This window comes from Schistosoma haematobium, chromosome 5 (genome assembly GCF_000699445.3).
Source record: "Schistosoma haematobium chromosome 5, whole genome shotgun sequence".
Lineage (NCBI taxonomy): Eukaryota > Metazoa > Platyhelminthes > Trematoda > Strigeidida > Schistosomatidae > Schistosoma > Schistosoma haematobium.
In genome coordinates, this window is record NC_067200.1 from 21,694,323 (window position 1) to 21,719,900 (window position 25,578).

The following is a 25,578-nucleotide window of genomic DNA, read 5'->3' on the forward strand; positions in this document are numbered from 1 at the left end:
GAGAGTGTACCAACGTCATGGAATGAGTCGATAGTTGTCCCTATCTTTAAAAAGGGTTCACGTCGTTCTTGTAACAACTATCGGGGGATAAGTTTACTTCCGATTGCGTCCAAGCTATTGGCTTTCGTCATTCTTCGTAGGTTGTTCAAAACCCGAGAAAGATTGACTCGCGAGGAGCAGGCTGGGTTTCGTTCTGGTCGAGGATGTATTGATCATATCTTCACCCTCCGCCAAATGTTAGAACACCGCCATACTTTTCAAAGGCCAACAATCGTAGTGTTTCTTGACATCAGGGCTGCCTTCGATTCGTTGGATAGGACTGTTCTCTGGGATTGTCTATTGAAGAAGGGTGTGCCTGAGAAGTTTATTAACATCCTAAAAGCCCTGTATAAAAACACCTCAGGCAGAGTGAGGGCATACAACCACCTCTCTCCATTGTTCCATTCGAGCAGTGGGGTTAGGCAGGGTTGCCCAATCTCACCATTCCTCTTCAACTTTGCCATCGATGACATTCTGGAAACAGCTCTGATGAATGTAAGTAATGGTGGTGTGGATCTGTTGCCTGGAGAAAGACTTCTCGACCTTGAGTATGCGGACGATATTGTTTTACCGTGCGATAATGCCCAAGCCATGCAATCCGCACTTAATCAGTTGGCAATCAGTGTCCGTAGGTATGGTATGTGCTTTGCACCTTCGAAGTGCAAGGTACTTCTACAAGACTGGCAGGATTCTAATCCTGTACTCACCCTGGACGGTGAGCAGATAGACGTAGTTGAGAAGTTCGTGTATCTGGGTAGCTGCATAAGTGCTGGTGGGGGTGTGAGTGATGAGATCAATGCACGAATAGTGAAAGCCAGAGCGGCTTATGCCAATCTGGGCCACCTTTGGCGCCTTCGTGATGTTAGTCTGGCTGTAAAAGGTCGGATCTACAACGCGTCGGTGAGAGCAGTTTTGCTCTATGCTTGTGAAACCTGGCCTCTCCGGGTTGAGGACGTTAGACGACTCTCGGTGTTCGATCATCGCTGTCTCCGAAGGATTGCTCACATTCAGTGGCAACACCATGTCAGTAATGCAGAGGTTCGGCATCGTGTGTTCGGGCACAGAGATGATAACTCAATTGGTGTCACCATCTTGAAACACCGACTTCGGTGGCTTGGACATGTTCTCCGAATGTCGTCCCAGAGAATTCCACGTCGTGCATTATTTGCCGACTCTGGGACTGGTTGGAAGAAGCGGAGAGGTGGTCAGTGCATGACATGGTGTCGTGGCATGAAAGAAAGCTGCAAAGGACTGGCTTGTGTTGGTCCTTCACGACTCCCTTGTTGGGGTCCGAGAGATGGTGCTACACAGTGGCTAGAGACGTTATCAGATATGGCTCAGAATAGAAGCCAGTGGCGATCCTGCTGTAACCTTCTTTTACTTTCTTCATAAAAAGTGGTTGTGTCTCCCTTACCTGAAAGATTTCTTCTGATTGTACCTCTTCGTCATTACTCTCTTTTTCTTTTACGTTTCTTAGTTTTTTTTCTCTCTTTCCACTTCTCTTCGAATTCCCATTGTTTTGTGTGGCGCATATATATTGGCGCTCTCTTGTACCAATATTTATGTGTTCAAATAAATAAATAAATAAATAAAATACGTATGACTGAACACCAATTACCACGACGAGCAATGCTGAATAGCGTTGGGGGTGGTTGGAAGAAAGTTAGGGACGGTCAAACCAAAACGTGGCATCAGTCATTGAAGTCACTAACTTCTAGTCTGAACCATGTTGGTAGATGCAGACTACCTGGTAGGGATCCGCGTGACTATCATAACCAGTGGTTGGCTTAGAATCGATAACAATGACATAGGAGTATACTCTCTCTGTCTTCCCTTAAACTAAGAGATTAAAATCACTTCATATCTTTCTTTCTACGAACTAATTCTTTCTTCCTGTACTATATCCTTACAGACAACCTTTCTTTTATATATTACTTCCATTGAAGTAACTAGTTCTATGAATTTGATATTCATCTTGTGCTAATGAGATGTGGCAATTTGGATCGATGCATATGTGTACCTGGTTCTACGTTGTAGCCGACCAACCGACTGACATCACAAATCAAATTTTCTCATATCTATCTGGCTTTAAATGAATATTATTATCAAATTTTCGGGTCTTTTTTTGCACATTACGATTTCAGTTACCTTTTTTTATTCATTACACCAAATGTCCCACTAATCACAATTACACATTCACTTAGAATAAACCATGCATTCTCATGTCAGTAGAATTACAGATAGTCTATAAATGTATTTGTATTAATTAGAAGGTATTGACGAAACTATTCTGTAGTTCTATTGTGAATTTCTTTCAGGTATTTGCTTATGATTTATATGATAAACGATAATTAGTTTGTGCCTTCTAGTGTATACATATGTGCATATATTCATGCGCTTATAAAAGAATATAGTCACGTAAACTGGCCGTACACATACACTTATTTATTTATTTGTTTATTTGAACATATAAATATTCATACAAAGGGGCACCGAATACCTATACGTCACATAAGTCACTCGATTTGTGTGTGGGCAATGATACTACCCGAGAGACCAAACCAAAACAGGTGGTTTTCTTAGAGGTTCAGACACCGAGCCTTTGGCCTAGAGGTCTAATCCACAAGGCAGTCGGGGAATGTTACGATATGTAGTCTCATAGTAGCCGGTGACCAACAATAAAATCACAGGCCATTTGTTCTTTCAGGATCCTGGAGCTCATGTACACCATTGGTTTGGAATCAGGGTTGTCCAACTCTTCTAGGTGGATCCTCCATATTCACCAATCTGGTTAGAGTGCCGGAGATTCGCTTTTCGTCCTCTTAATTTCGTAAACAACACCCCTGTCACGAGAAGGTAGTTAGTAGGACTTCCCTGACAATGGTTGTATGCACGTGGCCATTTGAGGGTATTTCGAAAGAGAGAGCTAACTCTCCCCACCCTCGTCCGTACCAGGGCATTTGGGGGCGCTCACATACATGGACTAGCTTTTTAGTTTAAGTATTTCTAAGAAACGTAATATATAATTGCTTAGTTATGTAAATATAACTTCATACAATGTATTACCACTTATTTGATAATTAGCATTCATTATTTTAACTGATTTTTTCAGTAATATTATCAGACATTTTTGTATTTTTATAAAAAAAATCAAGAATTTCATTTTTTGGTTGAGATCATGAACCGATCGATGGTTGATCACCATTGCAAACCTGGAAGCACTGGATGACCGTTTCGTCCTATAGTGGGACTCCTCAGCAGTGCGCATCCACGATCCCACCTCGCGACATTTGAATCCATGACCTATCGGTCTCGCACGCGAACGTTTAAACTCTAGATCACTAAGTCGGCTGGCATCCAACGGTGTTAATGTCTAACTTTAACTAGTCCACGAAATTGAGCGACACATCCACCATTGTTTTCAGTGAGTTACTATCTCACAACAGACCCAGTTGAACTCCACTGGTCACTGCTTCTCACTATAATTTCAAGAAATTTCCTCTTAAAGCCATTCACTAGTGAGAATATGTTGATGAATATCAGGAGGGGTTTTGTGGATATTATAGTAATTTCAATGGTTGAGATCATGATTCAATTGATACTAGACTACCATGGAAAACTTAAAAGCACTGGACAGCTGTTTGACTCATGATTTCAACTAATAAAAAAAAAGAATTACTATAGTATCCACAGAAACCCCTTCTGATATATACATAACTATTAAGAAACTTCTAAATTTCTGTATGTTACCCCTAGATAAATATTATATACATCTAAATAGGATTTACATTCGTAAAATATGTGTGTTGATGTATATGTGTATATGTAATACTAAAGTATATAACAATTTGATCCTAAAAAATGGACAATGATCAAAATAATTATAAGATAGTTAAATATCACTTAATTTTAGAACAAATAATTTATTTATATTACATAATCATGCAATCAGTTAATTAATAACATACATATAGATGGTAGCAGATAGAGTCGAACTTATCACTTAGAAACTATGCAAAATTAAGCATTTTAAATATCATGTTGTTACATTTCATTATGCATTTTCTTTGGGGGGGGATGTTAGTTTGTCAATAATTTAGTTTTTATGTATAATTTTCAAGAGACTGTGTTGTTTATATGAATCCAAAGGTAATTGTTCCTCATTCATCTGTACATATACAATTTTTCCTTTGTTAATAATTGCCCCCAAATGACGGTCGAGGGTGGAGAGAGCCAGATCACATGGCCACGTGCAAACAGCCACTGCCAGGGAATCCCTACTAAATGGCTTCTTGCGGTTGGGGTGTTATTTACGAAAGTGAGAAGACGAAAGACGAATATCCGGTGCTTTAACTAGGTTGGCGGAGACAGAAGATCCACCTAGGAGAGTTGGAAAACCCTGATTCTTAATTAATTGTGTATATGAGCTGCAGGATTCTGAAGGAACAGATGGCTTTTGATCTTATTGTTGGTCACCGGCTACTATGTGACTACACCTCCTAACGTTTTTCTACTGCATTGTGGATTCGACCTTTAGGTCGAAGGCTCGGGGTGTGTCCCTCCAAGAAAACCACCTGTCTAGGTTTGAGCACCCGGACAGTATCCCAGCCCTCATGCAAAGCGAATGATTTGTGTGGCGCATATCTATTTAGTGTCTCTTTGTACTAACGTTTATGTGTTTAAATAAACAATAATAGGTGGTTTTGGAGATATTATTGGATTTGTTGTCTACATTGACTTGAGCAGCGAAAACCAAGAAACACTGGAAAGTTGCTCGTTTCAAGTAAAACAATCATCAACAGTCTATGCCTAATAATTCATTATATTTCAAACTCACGATCTTCACACCTAGAGGTTAGTATTTACATTGTAAACCATTAGTTTGGTATCCGATGGTTCCTTACGAGGAACATACAAATATCTAATACTTCTTGATTTCAAGTGGTTGCGTAATTACAATCGATGACTGATGTTCACACACACACACACACACAAATTTTCCATTTCTTGTCACAAATTATGTACTAATCACTGACCAACCATTTTAGTAATTTACCTTATTTGCGACCAGAGTTTATTGTGTCATTAAGTTATTCATAAATGATATTAATTTTAACTGCATTGAAGTTAATAAAAAGTATTTAATGATTTACTCATAATCTTAGTTGATTATTTTTACAGTGAAAGTTCATTTATTCTCAAAAATGTAGAAATAAAATTAATATGAGTCCTCGTAAAAAAAGCCCGACCGTTGCTGTCACCTTGACGTGGTGGTCGGACTAGCCTATCGTGATGAACCAGTCGAGCTATACTGCCTGGAACAATCGTTCCTTAAGGTCCTACCATGCCAGACATGTCGGTTAAGCATCAGTAAGACTAAAAGCAACAAACCAACAGTTCGAAGGCGAAGTTTTACTGCTGACTATACAGAGGTGTAACGGCAGTAAGGTATTTCCTTTAGATAAGCACTATAACATCGATGCTGCCTTCCCACAAGGAGGGATGGAGTTAAAAAAAGTCAACCCTAAAAGTGCACATCTTGCGTTATCTCACAGATTTCCGTCTCCGGTGGTAAGGTTCCAATAAGTGAAAGTGAATGATCACAGCAATTCAATAATTCTAATTCTGACATTGCTTTACATTAGTAAGGAAAGTATCATGTACACTTTAATGGTTAAGATTAATTAGCTTGACGGTTATTTTCTCCTTGTGTTACTCATACACAAAATTTGTGAATAACTGTAGATTTGCTAATAATTCACTTCTAAAATAGAATTATATAAAATTCCAGTTAAGATATCTGAGAGGAAATTCGTACTTTTAATTCTATTGTGGTTTGTCAGTAGTAAGATGCTTCTTCCATAGAACCAGAATCTGAGACAATTCCGCCTTCACAAAACGAAAGAAAGGGATCATAAATATGATTTATATAAATTCGACATTCATCCTTCTTCACTAATTTCAATTACCTAAGTCAATCTATGCAAGTACGGAGCTAAAAACATCAAGAACTTCTGATAAAAAGACCTCATGTAACTGATCTCTAGTAGTTGTCCACTAGCCACTGCTGTCTTACTTACAAGTAGTCAAGACCACTTCTAATCGCGTTCCATTTTTTTAAGTACCTAAAGAAGTAATATTTCTCAATGTGAGCAGTCGCTAAGTGACGACCTCCTACAAACGCCTGTCAGTATCCGACTAAGTTAGAAACTATGAACTATCAATAAAGTTGAAGATGAGTCAATTATCCACTGATTAAATTATTTAAACACTGTACTTTATAAATATATTTAGAATGATGAGTGTTTTCTAGAATATTCCATAGGTCAATAATGTCAGTTGTTTTAATTTCTTATTGTGTGGACATTGATTTAAAAGTTCATCAGTTATTCTAGTTTTCTCCAATGCTCTACTCATCATATTGATCTTAGTGAATTGTTCATCTTTCGTTCTCTTTTCTTACTCACTGGTGGGTATTGGTTGTTTATTATTTAAATGTTTGGAAGTGTAATTAGTTTGCCATACATTTTTTTCTTTAGTTTTTAATGTTTTGTAAGGTATTCTGAACTAACCACACTGTATTAGACTCATAGTATCCTATGATCTTTTAAAGTAGAGTTGGATGGTTGTGACTTTATAGGACTATCAAGACAATCCATTTAGGTTGCATATATGTTAGAAAAAGACTGATTAATTGCGATCCTCAACATCAATAACGAGGGGATTCGAACCGTGATAAAGGAACTATAATTCTTTCCGGCTGCGTAAGTTAGAGCCTATCTGGACTCACTAGCTAAATGGATAACATAGATATTTGAGGCAATAAGTGCTGGCTTCGATTGTCATCATACAGGTACATTCAAATGAACAGTCCCACCTATCGGGTTCTACTGCTAGCCATGACATAACTCTGCTTAAAAAACAACTGAAATGTTTTGTTCTAGAGTTTCATGTCGTGTTTCCCTGACCGAAGTCAGTCCGTAACGTAAGATGACAGAATTCAACAATCTATGTAACATCTTACTTAAAGAAATATAATAAGAAATCAAATTCATGAAGTAAGTTCCTTGATTCTAGTGAGAACCGATAACAAATTTAGTCCAATTATATCAAATGCGAAAAAATATCTCTAATGACAATGACTGCTAACCCTGTGATAATGCGAGTTGACTGAATTCAAAAATGTAAACTGCTGAGTGTCAACTCAGCGATCTGTAAGTTCAGTGCTCTCCAAGTGGCTTGAGTATTCTAAGTTACATCTCTGATAGTATAATAGATGCATATTTCTAAAGAGTCTCCTGCTAGGATATAACGATTGTCTAGTGTTTTCAGATTCCGATTAGTTGCCTTACTAATTGTTACTCCATAATGCAAAATAGAGAAATTCCTGAATCTTCTATTTTAGAACTCTTTATTGATGGTTTGAAAATAGACACTCATATATATTTAAACATAACAGTGTTACTCAAGATCAAAGATCCACTGAAGTTAGACATTAACGCCGTTTGATTCTGGCTTAGTGGTCTGGAGGTTTAGGTTCGAGTCCCGTGTGCTGAAGAGTCCCATAGAAGGACGGAACGGCCGTCCAGTGCTTCCAGGTTTCCAATGATGGTTCAGTTTAGATTGACTCATGAATTCAGCTGTTAAAATAACAAGAAAATTAGTTCATTCTTAGTTTCGTTGATCCAATAGTGATTTATATACATTTGAAAGTCACCTAGTTACTAATCCACCTTAACTATGCGTATCATATAAAGATTTATGACAAATACCTAAACATCGATACTATAACCAAATACATATTATCATTTTAATTAATTAGTTTATATATGCATGTAATCAGCGAGGAAGTTAAGGGCGTTAGGATTGATTGAGACTTGTGTATGTAATAATCTCTGTGTGTGTGTGTGCTGTTTTGTTCGTTCGTAAATGAAGCGGTGTCTTATCACTAGAAAAAAGTCGTTTCATTGTTTTTCAGTCCGATAATATATTTATCTGTATTAAATACAATATTTACTTGATTGATGAAAATCTGAATACATGAAAACGATACAGTAAACTTAATAAGAAACATGTTATTAGTACGAGTCTTTAGTAATTTGATAGGTCTGTCAATCGTGTAAATGTATGGTTACTAGTCTGAGCGATATGTGATTGATAATGACTCAGTTATTAATTGATGTAGGGTAAAAATATCTCAATCCGACAATAATTTAATCACAATCCAAGTCGATCAATGGTAACGTCTCTGACTATAACGTTGAATTACACAGGTTTAAACCAATGGAGAAGGTTATTGCTCTGAAGATTGAAGACATACGTGTAGATGGTATTTGTAGACTATAGTTTTTGATTATAGGTGTTATCGAAGCATTTTTGGTTGATATTGGGATTATTAGGTGAACACTGTCGATGTCAGATAAATCAGTAAAGATTGATGGTCGTCACTGACTGAGGTGACTAGGACATTTATTACGTAATCCGAACCAACATTATCCTCGATGGGCAATGTATTTTAGTATAGAAGTAGGTTAGAAGGGAACTAGGAATAGTCAAATCGAAACATGATATCTGTTCATTATGTTATTAACTGTTGGCTTTAGCCATATCAGTAGATACAGACTACCAGATTGTAGTTCATATGACGACCCTAATCAGTGGTTAAAGAAGTTCGATGACATAAATCGAAATTAGTCACTGGGATAGTTACATTTACACCTTACCTCGTTTTTAAAATCTTGATTTTCAACAGATGTTATAAGTGCTTTTTCATCCAGTCTGCTTAAATAACATTCTTGAAGCTTTAGCGTTCTCGTTATTATTCCAAAACTTTTTATCATTGATATTGTTAATTTTATTCCGTTGTATTGATGTAACAGAACAATTTGAACTGGCCAATATTTTACCGTAATTCATGTTTTATCATTGTTGACTGAAATGTAATTTTGTCGCTGATACTTAGTCGACTATGGTAACTGAAATATACTAGAATCTAATCCTAAGTGACCAATGGCTGGATACTAACTGCCCCTTGCCCCGCCCTTCCAAGTTGGTGAAGCCTTGTGGGCCCTTCTGGAAAGAAACAGGCCATATCGAAGCACAGCACGACTACCGGGGCTAGAATAGCTGTTTTTGCAACCAGTTGGAGTTTACCTTGTAAGGAGCAACTCCGTACATTACATGCACCACTTTTGTCAATTTTTTTGTCGTTTTTCCATTCAAGAGTAATTGTGCTGCGTTTTTTGTAGAGTTCGTTATCGGTTTCAGGGCATCGATCGAGAGAGTGATTAGCCCGATCTCTACCACTCAGGTTACCGCTCACGCTAGTTCATGGGTCATCCGTCCCACTATCCAGGAGGCACGACGCGGACGCGTGGATACTAACAAAAAAAAGCCAAAAATAGGTAGAAACAATATTGAATAATTTTCAAACTGTAAACAACACTCTACTGGAAATCATTTTATTAAATCAAATTGTAATAACTTTTTAGATTGGGAATATTTATTTATCTTAATAACTAAAAACTATTTTATTACGATTGATTGACTGAATTTTTATATACTCTGAGATTTTGTATTTTATAACAAAATTTGAGCTACAATTCATAAAAAGCGAAAATGGATAGTGGTTAGCAGTGGAATCCTCGACTCACATTCAATCCTACTTGGGACTCGTCAGCTGGACATACCTGCATGTCAGAGTTGATGTTCGCTCCGGGACTCGAACCCAGTACCATCCGCTTCGAAGGCCATAGCTTTATCCACTCTGAGTCCGGGAGTGAACGTCACCCCTGACATGTACGTGCGTCCAGATGACGAGTCCCAAATAGGACAAAACGTGCGTCTTGAATTCCACTGCTAGCCACTATCCATCTTTGCTTATAATGCTTGTGACTTAAGGCAATATTGGAACAATCCGCACAGGATGCACATATGCTAATAAGAGACTGATCAGTTGCAGTCTTAAACAACAATAGGATTATTCAAACAAACAATACAAAATGTAATGTTGAAGCGAACGAGCGCTCAAATGGGGAAGACAAATTTATTGTTTAATACAAGACTACAGAGTTCTTTCGTAAAATGTGAAAGACCATACATTAAATACATCATTTGCAAATCTTTTATCAATTGTCTCAAACTTGATCGTTTCTTCATTGCTATTACAGTTAGTCTGTTTACATCGCTGTTTTCTTCAATTCGATCTTTTCAACCTTTCCCTGCCAGACATTCCACTTTTGATTAGTGTTACATACTACTTATGTCTGTTCACATAAGTAGCATACACCACAATATCACTTAACAAAAGTGTGGTTCAAAGTCAAGTATGTGAACTTAGATTTAATGAATAAATTATAATAAATCATGTCGAAATGAATTTGATCTATCTAGTGTGTAGCACGAAATGTGACCATGTTCTCCAGTAGGATCACATTACGCGAACTTATTGATTACTAAAATGGGATTATAACGAGCGTCTACCGACCAAGGAACTGTGTATAGTAGTTACTGTACTTTCTACAATCAATGTTTCTAAGTTGAAATCACTATATATCTATCAATCTGAAATATTACCTCAATCAAGTCTATGCATATTCTTTGCTATATTTAAATATATTCATGCTGGCCTAACAATGTACAAATGAACTTGCATTGATTTTGATGGAGTTTTGTTTTCTGAGCTGGATGGTTTGGTCAAGGAGCTTTCATCAGTCTTCAGAACGACAACATCAGCACAAACTTCAAGTGGAAGTAAAATGTTCAGATTTCTTTACATATGGTTCAAGGTTTGTCCTGTAGACCTCGATATTGATTGGTTCTTGTTGACTTTAAACCTGTCTACCTGTAGTTTGTGCTGATGATATTGTTCAGAAGAATGATAAAAGCTTCATGACCAAACAATATTCAGCTCAAAGAACAAAACTATTAAAATCATCCATCTGAACTATAAATCTTTCTTATCATCTCAGGGTTTTTATTGAATAAACCAATTTTACTCAAAAGATAAACACTTACTTACGCCTGTTACTCCTCGTGAAGAAGCATAGGCCAACCACCAGCACTCTCTATCCAACCCTGTCCTGGGTATTCCTTTCCAGTTGTTATTCATTCTTTTCATATCTGCTTCTATTTGCCTATGTCATGTGTTCTTTGATGTTCATCTTATCGGCATCCCTTCAGGATTCCAAGTTGCGGCTTGCCTCGTGATGCATATTCAAAATAAGAAACACAAGACAATTGATACAATAACATTTATATATTAAAAACTATATGAGATTTTGTTCCCTTTAACTACATTTATTTTCTTCACTAATGATAAATATCACGAATAGGTATTTATCTACAAGGTTTATATACTAGTAACTATGCCCATTTTCCAAGTGTTTCTTTTGCTTTTTTTTCAAAAGGGATCATCAATACATTTCCCATTATTAAAATCAATGTAATTTTCAACATCTTTTCTATTGATCGAATGATATTATAGTTTTGACAAATAGGAAAAAAAAACATTTGTCTTGTTCTTCTGTATGTATGTATCTGCCCTATTTAGATTCTGTCCAAAAATTAGATCATAGGAACTAATAAAAAAGAGAGAGAGGGAGAGGGGGAAGGGAGAAAAAACAAACAAAAGTAAAGCAAAGAATAAAAGAAAACATGGAAAATTGATTTTTGGAATTATTTTCTAAAAAAAAATAAATGGATAGATTTATTAGCAAGGAAAAATAGTTTGTAATTTAAATATGAAGTTGTACTGTCAACTAGTATTGTAATGGGACTATAGTAAGGTATTTTCTTTAGACTTATCCTGCCCCCAAATGCCCTAGTACGGCCGAGAGTGAGGAGAGTCCGCTCTCCCTCTCGGAATGCTCTCACATGGCCACGCGTATGTAGCCTCTGCCAAGGAAGTCCAACTCACTGCCTTCTCGTGGCTGCGGTGTTGTTTACGAAAATGAGAGGACGAAAAGCGAATGTCCGGCGCTTTAACCGGATTCCAAACCAATGGAGCACATGGGCTCAATGATCCTGAAGAAACAAATGGTGTATGAGCAAATTGTTGGTCACCGGCTACCATGGGAATGCATCTCCTTACAATGCTCTACTGCCTTATGGATCAGACCTTCAGGTCGAAGGCTTGGGGAGTGGCCCCCTAAGAAAACCACCTGCTTCGGTTTGGGCACCCAGGCAGTATCACAGCTCTCACACAAATCAAATGAGATTTGTTTGGAGCATATGTATTTGCTGCCTCCTTGTACCAATATCTATGTGTTAAAATAAATAAATAAATAAATAAATTTTCCTTATAGAAGAATAAGAAGACTAATAGTGGATGACTCTAAAAAAAAATACCATGTCTTACTGTACCCTACAGGTTTCTATCACAGAAAATAAGGCATTATAATAACGTGGCTTATACATCAAGTATTATTCATTAAAAGGGTATATGTGACTGACTTCAAGTAGTTGTCTTTTAAACAGTAGGGTCACGCTTTAAAATAACTGAGTTTCTTTATCGGTTAATACAAGAAGAAGTATCGTCTCACTGGAATTAGGATTTACTCATATATCTATCACTGGTCTATGTCACGTTCCATGTTGCTTCGTAAACTACAGTAAAATTCCTCTTCAGTGATTCGTTTTTATCCCGGAAATATCGATATTGTCTGTGAAGTATGCCTTGTTCTTTATGAATCACTTACACCTGTTACTCGCAATGGACCATGAGGCGCCTAACAACATACTTCAACTTAATCTGTCCTGGGTCTTCGTTTCTAGTTTTATCCAATTCATGTTTATTATTCTTCCTGTCTATCTCCATTTCTCTGTGTAATGTGGTCTTTCGTCTTCCTCTTCTCCTTTGACTTTGAGGATCCCAAGTAAAGGATTGCCTTGTGACGCAGTTTAATGCTTTACTCAATGTGTGTCCTATATTATTCCAGTGCTTCTTCTTTATGAATATCATGTAGTTAAAATATGATTGAATAATTATTAAATGCTTTGTTTTCCAATTGCTTTTAATGTACTACTATGAAGGACCAGCAATAACATTTCAAACATATTGTTTTTTAAGAACAAGAGAAAAATTAGTGATTTCCAATGAAATATTTCATTTCATTTCACATCGTTTACCACGATTCGCATTGCTGACTAGTGTTGGGGATGGTTGGAAGAAAGTTGGCATCAGTGCTTGAAGTCACTACTAGTCTGAACCATGTTGGTAGATGCAGACTACTTGGTTGGGGTCTACGTGACTTTCGTAACCAACGGTTGAAGATTCTGGGTGACATGGCTCAGAATCGATCACAATGGCGTCGGTGTATACACTCCCTGTCTTCCTTTCAACTATGAGATTAAAATCACTTCATATCTTTCCTCCTACGTACTAAATCTTTCTTCCAGTACTATATCCTTATATGCAATCTTTCTTTTATACATTGCCACCACTGAATCTGGTGTTCATCTTGTTGTGCTAATGAGGTATGACAAGTTGGACAGATACATATATGTGACTGGTTCTATTTTGATGCTGACTGACTGATTTTATTGTCTAAATGTATGGCAAATATTGGGTTAAAATATGTCTGTATTGAAAAACAATAGACGGATTTGAACAATATAATACATGGCATAATTTTTCAAGGCAACTTAACTAATATGTGGTTCAGGTAGTTATGAGTTTAATTATCCCAGGAGATTTAAAAGAGCAAAGTTGATAGAGTTTAGATTACGAAGTAAAAAATAATAATAATACTTTCAAGTATTCTTGACAATTCATTGCATTGTTCCAATTAAATAGTTAGTATATAAGCAAGTCGAGAATTTCACGGATTGTTCCATAGTAATGTACTGATAGTGATCATTATCCCTACGTTTCACATTGACTGAGATTCATCAGTAAAGTATATTTTTGGAGTTTTGAGATAGAATGAACTTTCTGTAAAAATCAAACTTACATCATATAGTCTTACAGACCAAGGCAATACCACTGGGATATTCAGATGATGATTTTTTTTCTTGAAAAGCTCTAACTAATGTAATTTAATAGTTCAATATATGAGCTAGTTGAATCTAGATCACCATGGAAAACCAGGGAGCATTGGGCGGCCGTTTTGTCCTAGTAAGAGACTCCTGAGTAGTGTGCATCCACGATCCCGCATCGCGAGATTCGAACCCAAGACCCATCAGTCTCTCGCTCGAGCTCTTAATCTGTAGACCACTGAACCGGCCGGCATCAAACGGTATTAATGTCTAACTTCAACTGATCCCCGATGTTTTGGCACCGTCCACCGCTGTTATCAATCAGTTACTATCTGACAACAGACACAGTTGAACTACACTGGTCACTACTTCTCACTAGAACTCCAAGACGTACCTCTTCGAGACCGTCACTTGTGAGGATATGATGATTATAATCAGAGAATGGTTTTTGTGGATGTTTTGGTAATTTTTTTAATGGTTGAGATCATTAGTCAATTGAAGCTAAACCACAATAGAAAACCTGGGAACATTGTACGGCCGTTTTGCCCCAATATTGGACTTCTCAGCAGTGTACATCCACGATCCCACCTCGCAACATTCGAACCCGGGACATATCATAATGTGAAACGTTTTTTTCTGAGTTATCCTCTCAACCGTTATCAAACACATAGACAGTAAATTACGATGTCAGTCTTACTAGCGACAAACACGATTCTCGCTAATAAAGTTTGACTAATACTGTCTATATTTAATATAATCTTAGTGATTTTCTACTTTAAAGAAAAAATACTACTTTTCAATGTTCAATTCAAACGTCACAATACTCAAATATATTCTTTCTTAAAATCAGACTTAACAAGTTTCAACATGTTGTCTTATCATTTATTGATTATGTATATGAGTTGTTAAGACAGATTAATATGAAAGAAAATGTGATTGTTATCATTTCTTTTAACGGTACAATGTGGATGTATGTGTGCTTGTATGTGTATAGTAATGGGGTATCTATATACTACTAATTGTATTTGCTTTTGTCAAACTTTCTTTTTTGTAAATTTGAAGAAGAAATCGATATGTAATGATAATGGTAATGTTTATTAAATTGCGATCAATATTTTGTATTCAATTTTAGTCTACTATAAATAAAGCCTTAACGACGAGACTATAATTTATAAATGAACCAATCAGATTTAAGATAGAAGATCTTGGATTTTGGCGCGAAATTTATCCACTATTCATTTGGTTAAATACAATTTTAACATTCTTAAGTCTGATGTTCAATTAAAAATTCTAATTCCTTGAACTCATTCTGTTACCCTTATTTAACTCTAGTAAGTACACGTTTCTCTACTTCTTAAAATAATGAGTGGACGCGGTAAAGTTGGTAAAGTTCGTAATAAGGCTAAAACAAGGTCAGCACGCGCTGGTCTTCAATTCCCTGTTGGTTGTGCACATCGTCTTCTACGCAAGGGCAATTATGCTGAGCGAGTTGGTCCTGGTGCTCCAGTCTACCTAGCTGCAGTTCCCGAATATCTAGCTGCGGAAGTTTTAGAGTTGGCTGGTAATGCTGCTCGTGGTAACAAGAAAACTCGTATCATTCTATGACATTTACAGTTAGCCATCCGCAACGATGAAGAATTATAATTCCACAGTCTTATTTTCTCATACTTTAAATAGAGTAGTGGTTATAATGACGGCCTATGAATTGGTCGATTCGGATAGAAATTTTGATGAACTGAAACTTAATGTCGAATATCTTGAGAGTATAACTAAATATTCATTATGGATTGATATTAACTACAAAGGAATTATAATATGGAATTCCTTGGGAAATTGCATTTAACACATCATATAGATTGTATTCAACATTAGATGACTCTAAGGTCTACATTTAAAATTTAGTCACTTCATGACATAATTTGGTAATAACTCAAACCATATCAGGTTTTTGTGGAGATTGTAGTGATTTCAATGGTTGAAATCATGAGTCAATTGAAGCTAGACCACCATGAAAAACCTGGAAGCACTAGAAGGCCGTCATCAATGTTGACTGTCTCATATTGAATGTGAATATATTTCATCAGTCGCGACTATCTGAAATCGATTAATGAGCGCATAATTCTAAACTAAAAGAAGATATAAGAAACTATTCAGTTTTTAAAGTTATTCGACACTATGAACAAACTTATTAGCCAATGAAAATATACTTCTTTCGTAAATTTGAATGTTCAGTATTCAGTTGTGGAGATTATTATGTTTTTGATTGAGATCATGAACCGATTGATGTTGGACCCCGTTGCAAATCTGGAAGCACTAGACGGCCATTTCGTCCTATTGTGGAACTACTCAGCAGTGCACATCCGGGATACCGCTCGCGAACAATACTGGGTTCGAGTCCCCGCGTGAACATCAACTCAGATGCGAGTACATCCAGCCGACGAGTCCCAAATAGGACGAAACGCGCGTTAAACTGGGTTCCACTACTAGCCAATATCCATCTTTGCTTATGACTACAATTTGTTATAGAACCAATCTTTTATCTTTTCTCACCTCTTTGTACTAAGGACTACTCTATTCAATCCATAAAAACATCAGTTATGGGCCAAATAACTTTATTTTAAAATCTTGTACTATAAAGTTAAATGGAAGGATTTTGAACTCTACTAGAAACATCACTACCCTCAAGATAAGAGATATGCCTTGATGATAAGTACCAACTAGTATGAAACCTTTGTATAATGAAATTTTATATTGACTTCTTTATATATAGCCTGAATCAATAAATCCGATAATAATTTATAAACATCAATAGACCTACTAACGAACATAAATCTCAGATAAATAATTCATTTTCACATACAAATCAAATTCATACTTATATTAGGGAGAGATAAACAATATAAACATGAGATTATTATTTCTATTATTGGTAGTAGTAGTAGTAGTAATAGCATTAATAGTAGTAATAGTATTGAAATTGCTGTAAACACATACATTGACATGTAGTAAAGAACATGGAACATCATATCGGACATCTTCATCTAGGAAATAACAAGATAGTTTACAACATTCTTTTTGGTGTTGCATCGAATGGTCAAAAACAATTACCAATATTTCACATTGGTAATCAATAGTTTTTTTTTTCAGTACCATTATGTGTTAAATAACATAATGGTTGTGAAGAATACGAATTGGAAAACAAATTCCATCTTAGTAACAACTGTCACTATGACGCAATACATGAATTTCAATCATACAGAGACAACTATTCCTGCAAGATTGTAAATACATGTTGCTGACAGATGAAAATTAGTATTGAATTCTAGATCAGATAAGCTTTTAATCCATAGTTTACATCGCAAGCTTATCTTAGTTAGATAATTATTGGAAAACAGTTAACACCAGACAACTGTCTTATCTTAACATAGAACTTCTTAGCAGTGTTCATTCACGAGTTCTTATTGTCAGTTGACTTCAACCACACATACCTAAGCGAAACGTACTGATATACTTAATTAAGTAGACTATTGGTTACATAGATTACTTGATAAATATAATTTAATAGTTGAGATCATCATTCATTTGAAGCTAGATCACCATGAAAACCCTGGAAGCACTGGATGACCGTTTCGTCCTACCATTAGGCTCCTCAGTGGTTCGCATTCACGCCTCGGGAGATCAGAACCTAGCAGTCTCGTACGTGAGCGCTTAACTTCCAGACCACTGAGCCGTGGACCCGTTGGATAAGTTGAAGTTAGACATTACCACATTTGGATGCCGGCCGGCTCAGTGGTCTAGAGATTAAGCGTTCGTGCGCGAGGCTGAAGGCCCTGGGTTCAAATACCGCAAGCGGGATGATGGATACGCACTGTTGAGGAGTCCCACAATAGAACGGAACGGCCTTCCAGTGCTTCTAGTTTTTAATTGGTAGTCTAACATCAATCGGTTCATGATATCAATCAATAACTGACTGAAGTTAGAAATATAAATCATTGAATTTCCATTCAGTGATATGAAATATATACTTTCGATATAACATCTGAAGATTCTGATTTCAATCTGTGATAATATCGTGTATATGAACTACTAAGAAATCTTCCACAAGGAAAAATAACTATTCACTTCTTCCTTATTTTTATAAATATCCAAATAATTCAGTACAAATTGTGAAATCACTAAATCAGCTTATTTGCTAAATTACATGATTAAAAGAAAACCTTATCATATTTAGAAGAAACTTTGACTTTCTTCTGACTTCAATCAGACAGTAGATTCTGTTATTCTGAATTGGATTTAATAAAAACTTCTGAATCTCAAATGCCCTGGTGCGGCCGAAGGTTGGGAGAGTCAGCCCTCTTTCTCGAAATGCTCTCACATGACCACGAGTATACAGCCACTGCCAGGGAAGTCCTAATCACTGCCTTCTCACCACTGGGGTGTTGTTTACGTGACTGAGAAGACGAAAAGCGAACGTCCGGTGCTTTAACCCGGTTGGTGGACACGAAGAGTCCAGCGAAGGGAGTTGGAAAACCTTGATTCACCGGCTACTATGTGACTGCATCTCCTGACGTTGTTTCACTGCTTTGTGGATTAAACCTTTGGGTCAAAGGCTCGGGTTGTGTCCACCCCCTAAGAAAACCAACTGCTTCAGTTTGAGCATTCGGACAGTATCATAGCCCACACATATATCAAGTGACTTGTTTGGCGCATATGTATTTGGTGCCCCGTTGTATGAATATTTATTTATTCAAAGAAAAACATTCCAGTAGGATAAGTACAGATTTTCATACTAATGTATGATTAGATAACTTCTCAAACTATGGAAATTGTATGATTTTACGATCATAGTGAACTAACCATATATCATTTTTAAGGATATACCTTTTATTCTATAGTGTTACACCGTAAACTGTCTACTTTTGTTCACTATTTCAATCCAATTCCATTATCAAAGGAATTATGAACAATAAAGGAATCAATAAGTTAGTTGGAAGATATTGCCCGTGTTAAGTGGTTGCTGATTGTCACATTTAACTCACAATCTATATACTACTTAAATTGATTTTTAATAAATTGATATAGAATATAAATAGAACGCAATTGATTGTATCGTTTTAAAAGATTATACTAGATTTAATGTAATAACTGAAGTTTATAGTCAAATAGAGCAGTTAAATCTTTACACTAATAAAACAATAGGTGATAACGGAGTTAGTTAACTCCATTGAACAAGTTGGTGGCTATCAGTATCCAAGTTTATGACGAGATGGTGTTTAAAATGAACGGTCCTAGGTTCGTGTTGCGGAGTGAACATCAACTCTGGAATATTGAGAAATTCAACCAGCCAATCTCAGATAGGAAGAAACGCATGTTCTAGATTCCACTGTTAGAAACTATCCGTTTTCCGAGTTCGATTCACCATGAGACTGTTGATCTGCATTGACAGGAAACGTCAAGTTAAACACAAAGTTTATATCCTTCACTCATTTATCTAATCACAATTGCTTATTTTCGGACAATTAACTGTGCTAATCCTTTACTCATTCATTTGTGTTCAGTTAACCGGTTAGTATTTATGAGCTTCATAAACCTAAATCACCACATATCTTATGCTAAATTTCGACAAGAACGACTGAGGTATCTTAGTTTCCGGTTAGTGTAGAGTAAGTTCTATTTACGAATGATTGAGGTTTCTACTGAGACGCCATGAATAAGGATTCAGATAGACTGAATGTCTGTCACACAACAGGACTTTAACGTTAAACATCCACACATAGTAATAGAGAAGGTGAGATTTTCAGGATAACTTTATATTCCTTACAGAAGTCAAAAACTGAAAAAATTTTTACTCTATTCTATAGTACCATGTTATTAACTTGGAGTGCCTTATGAAGTTAATAGACTAAAAATGACAAGCAATCAGGTGATAAAAAATATTATTCTGGGAATACAGCAGGTGAGTCGTGACTCGGATAGCTCATTGGTAACGTCTCTGATTATGAAGCTGAATGACGTGAGATGAAACCCATCAGGAGTCATCGGTCCTCTCAAGATTACCAGTACACTTGTGGTGTGTGCTACTGATGTCGACAGACATAAACAGTATGTATCACTAATGGAAAATAGAGTGCTTCGAGGTAGATGGCTGAGAAAACCGAAGAGAAGAGAACGAGAACAAAGACTGATTGATGTGGAAACGAAGGAGCAATTAAGTTTGAAACAATCGATTGACATTTAGCAAACAAAGTATTTACTGTACGGTTCTTAGATTTTACTAAGCGATTCTGTAATGGTGTATTGGAATACATTTGGTTGTCTCCACTGATGTTCTCGTTCACTGCAAACCTTGCTGACGAGAACCAATGACATGAAATCCATGTCCAAGGTTTCCTATCGACAACCTTAGATCTCAATATAGTGCACTTGATGCTGAGTCATCTAGATTAGTGGTCAACTTGCAACTTGGTCAATAAGACCCGAACTGCACTAAAAAAGTTCTAACACACATAACATGTAATAGTGAAAAAAACCAGATAATCTGATTCCATATTTACAATCTAGTTATGAAATTACTTAATAAGTCATTCACTAAATAAATTTTCTAATCACTTCAATGTAATAACTCACAAACCAACACACACACACAAACAAACACAAATAGCCATCTTTCTCTTTCCCATTATTACAATGTATAAACAAAATATTTATCAGTAATAAGGTGGGAAAGATCAAATTTTTGTTTAATACAAAATTACAAACTGTCTTTATTAACACATCATTCATCAATTGTTCCTTCATTTCTGTTGTTATTACGATTACTCTCTGTCTGTATTTCTGTTCTCTTCAACTCGATCTTTTCATCCTATTGTTGCCAGGCATTCCACTACTGTTAAGTTTTATATACAATCATTGCAACCTGGAATCACTGAAAAGTTTGGGTATGGGACTCCTCAATAGTGTGCGTCTACAACCTCACCATCACATGTTGAACCGAAGAAATTAGATCGCTCGCGCGACCATTCAATGTTTAGACAGCTGAGTAGGAATCCAATGGTGTAAATGTTTAATTCCAATCAATCATTTATTTAAGTCATAAATAGAAATTCAGTTGAATGTTTTCTAGTTATTTGAAAGCATTTCACAATGGATAATGTTAGGTTGTTGAACATAGGTTTTAGGAAACTTCGCTAGACTTAAGTTTCTTGCTAGTTGATGCTTGTTAGCGCGCTGTACTTTCAATCATGAGAGAGCTCATCTTTTTTGATGAATTCAAATCTACATCAACCAAATTTACAGTATCAGACTTTATCACTGAGTTAGTCGACCTGTAACCGGCACTCTATAGACTGAGATAGTAACATTGCTTGGTCACTGACAAATAACTTATGTCATGTCCTTCTAGCCCTTTAATGTTGATGAAGTTCCATCATTGACCACTAAAAACTATGGGTAATATTTGTTTTTCCTTTAAAAAAGAAACAGTTGAACTGATGAAAGTCATATGAATTATTTTCTCTCACTTATTATTATTACCTTAGCCCATGTTTACAGGTCTGAACTTATTTATCATTCTTGACAGGAATCGGATGGGGGACAAAAAGAGAGTGTTCACTGAATCACTGAACAATGTACAGATCACTGAAACATAAAGAAACATTTAATAAGGTTACACACTTATAATGATATATGCCTAACCTCCTATTAACAGGTCATATTCATAAAACATTTGTAAACAGTTTAAAGAGAATACTTGCGAATGTTTACATGATACTGACAAAATGTTTCTCTCTGTGTGTGTGTGTGCAATAGCAATTGCCATTAAGACATGAGTGTGATACGAACAAGACAAAACTTATTTAAATTATTAAAAGGCCTAAATTAAAAAATTAATGACAATTCACAACACATAGTTCTGAAATGTACGTTGAACAGAATGAAAGATGGTCGCGCAATTTCGTGATTTGGTTGAGGTTAGACATTAACACAGTTGGATGCCGGCTCAGTGGTCTAAAGATTAAGTGTTCGCTCGCGAGACCGAAGATCCTATGTTCGAATCCTGCGGGCGGGATCCTGAATGTGTAATGTTGAGGATTCTCATAATAAAACGAAACCACTGTCCATTGTGTCCGGGTTTTCAATAGTGGTCTCATATCAATCGATTCATAGTCTCAATCAAAAAACAATAATTTTCATAACTCCATACTGGGAATTGTTTTGCTTAGCTCCGTTGTCACTTTTCGCATTGTAGTTATAAGAATTTAATTTCATATAAGCAGAATACTTCATCAGTCAATATTTGGCAACTCACATATAAGCCTGCCCTAATATGGATTTCATACGATGTTAAGAGCAAATCATGGGAATGTTCTGCTTTCTACTGAACTAATTCAACTGTATAGTATAGGAGTTAACACTATTCAATGATCATAAATGTCTACTGACGTTCCGTGATGAACACCGAAAAATCCAATAATCTTTCCAAACTCCTTGCACTAATAATAATAATATACTCACTAATAACTGATTCCGTGAAGTAATTCTTGGAGTTTTAGTAAGAGACCATTACCAGTGGAGTTCAGCTGTATCATGGTCGAGACAGTTTACCTATCAATGAAGTCTCATAATAGTTGCGCATTTTCACGAACTGGGAATTAAACACTCTGTGAAATCTGAATAACCCATGACTTAACACTTACTGAAATTGTGAATGTGCACTATTGAGTTCTTGTACTAAAACAAATCAGTTATCCAGTTTTTCTTGATTTTTAATGATTATCTAACTTGGATGCCGACCCACTGGTTTAGACGTTAAGCGTTCGTACGCAAGATTGATTAGTTCTGGGTTCGAAACTCGCCAGGCAGGATCGTGGATATACAATGCTGAGGAGTCTAATACTAGGATGAAACAGTCGTCCAGTGCTTCCAGGTTTTGAATTCATATTCATATCGTTCAATCAATAGTTCAATCCCATTTACTCTGACTTTCTTTTTCTTTTTCGACAAACTACTCAACTTTAGGTTGAACTAGCTACTGAACAAGAAACATTAATGAATGATGAAAATTTATTGAATAATGATAATGATAATGAAGAACATAAAGGAATAAATGATACCATAGATACAAATGATAAACAACAATTAGTTAATTGTTCACTTGATAAAAGTATTATTGATAATTGTAATAAAAATATGAAAAAAATGAAATCTACATTGATGAAACATAATCGTGATATTTCACCATTAGGTGGGTATTTACATACAACAGGTTATTATTCTATGAAATCATCCACAACAACAACAACAACACCTTCAAGACCATTAAGTACTATTGAATTAGATCATGAGATTGATATTATGCTTGATGAATTATCCATTGATTGTTTACAAAATAAAGATTCTAATCGATTATCTAATGATATTCAACATTCTAAACTTAAAGAACATTCAATACGTCCATTAAGTTTATTGAATACTTCAAATCATAATGAAGATGATATAGATAGTTTAATGAATCATGAACAATATGATAATGATAATCAATATAATTTACCTGAATTGAATACTTATGTCAAAATATGTAAACCAAGAAAATTTGGATTAAAAGTATTTCATCGTTACTATATATCTATTAAAGGAATTGAATTATATGTTTATAAGGTAAGTATTGTTTATTGTGTGTGTGTGTGTATGTCTGTGTTTCATATTTGTTAATGATTGATCCCTTGTCTTATTATCATCAATTATTATTATTAGTAGTATTATCTTAACACACAGATATTGGTACAAGGAGACACCAAATACATATGCGCCAAACAAATCTCATTCGATATGTGTAAGGGCTGTGATACTGTCTGGGTACCCAAACCGAAGCAGGTGGTTTTCTTAAGGGGCCACTCCCCGAGCCTTCGACCTGAAAGTTTGATCCACAAGGCAGTGGAGCGACGTAAGGAGATGCAGTCTCATGGAAGCCGGTGATCAACAATTGGTTCATACGCCATTTGTTCCTTCACGATACTGGAGCCCATGTGCACCATTGGTTTGGAATCCGGTTAAAGCGCCGAACATTCGCTTTTCGTCCTCTCATTTTCGTAAACAACACCGCAGCCACGAGAAGGCAGTGAGTAGGACTTCCCTGTCAGAGGCTACATACGCGTGGCCATATGAGAGCATTTCGAGAGGGAGAGCGGACTCTCCTCACTCTCGGCCATACCAGGGCATTTGGGGGCATTATCATCAAAAGAATATAAGTATTTATAAACAGTTGTTTACGTAAGATATTCAATATCCATTTGGTTGGATATCATCAACTGTTTACTCAAGATACTGGATGTCGGTTGACCGGTTACCATCAACAACAGCCTATTATGGGAGAGAACAAATCAGCTTGTAGTTGAAGAGGTAATTAAGAAAATGATGTTAGAAGTGGATAGGATATATATTGAGGAAATCACAAAGCAAGCGCTAGCTTGGAATCGTGAAAGGAAACTGAAAACAGGAAGGTCGAAGAACACACTACATGAGTAGGATGAATAGCAACTAGAAAGAATTGTCTAGAATAGAGTCAGATAGAGAATGCTTGTAATTGGCTTATGCTCCTCCATGAAGAGTAAAAGACGTATGTATGTAAGTAAGCAAGTAAGTAAATCCTTAACTTGCAACGTTTAAAGTTACGTAATCACTATGGCTAGATTGTAACACTAGTAGTATAAAGTCAAGTGTACTCACTCATTCTAGATAATTTGGTTAGTAAGTATATGGTTTCTACTTATTAAAATTCATTACTCTGATTGATCACTCTATATTGCTATATACATAACTTTAGTAGATTTATTTAGTCTAATGAAAAAATTACTGGGTTAGAAACTTAATGTAAACATCGAAACTGAAATTTTAGTGGTCGAGGATCTGACTCCGGTGAGATCGTTTCAGATTTCTATTTAATTTGTGTAATAACTACTTATAAGTAATATAGTCGATTAACAGTAACTCAACTTTTTGACTAATAGACTATAAGTCACTGCTTGTCACTAGAACTCCAGGAAATACCTGTTGAAGCCAGTTACTAGTGAGCATATGTTGATTAGTATCAGAAAGGTTTTTGTGCAGCTCAACTGGATCTTTTGTGAGATAGTGACTCACTGAAGACAATAGTGGATATGTCGCTCAATTTCGTGGATTAGTTGAAGTTAGACATTAACACCGTTGGATGCCGGCCGGTTAACGTTCGCTCGCGAGACCGATAGGTCCTGAGTTCGGATCCTGCGATGCAGGACCGTAGATACGCACTGTTGAGAATTCGCACAATTGGATGAAACAGCTATCCAGTTCTTCTAGGTTTTCCATAGTGATCTAGCTTCAATTGACTCATGATCTCGAATGTTAAGATTACTATAATATCCACAAAATCCCTTCTGATACTAACAGACCATGGTTTAGAAGTAAACAGCTCTATGTATTACTGGATTTCTAGCATAGAATGACACTTATACATAACTTATATCAAATGTTACAATTTATAAACAAATGAGGTTGTCAAATTCAAATGAGTCATATACATGTTGT

At 36.1% G+C, this 25,578-nt stretch overlaps 1 protein-coding gene across 1 annotated transcript in view; it reads left to right on the forward strand.

Moving 5' to 3' along the window:
- FERMT2_2 (Fermitin 2) overlaps positions 1-25,578 on the forward strand; it is a 51,226-nt gene that overhangs the window by 13,534 nt on the left and 12,114 nt on the right. The window contains exon 3 of the mRNA XM_012943306.2: positions 23,035-23,673. Coding sequence (XP_012798760.2) covers positions 23,035-23,673 — 639 coding nt within the window. The remainder of the gene's footprint in view (positions 1-23,034; positions 23,674-25,578) is intronic.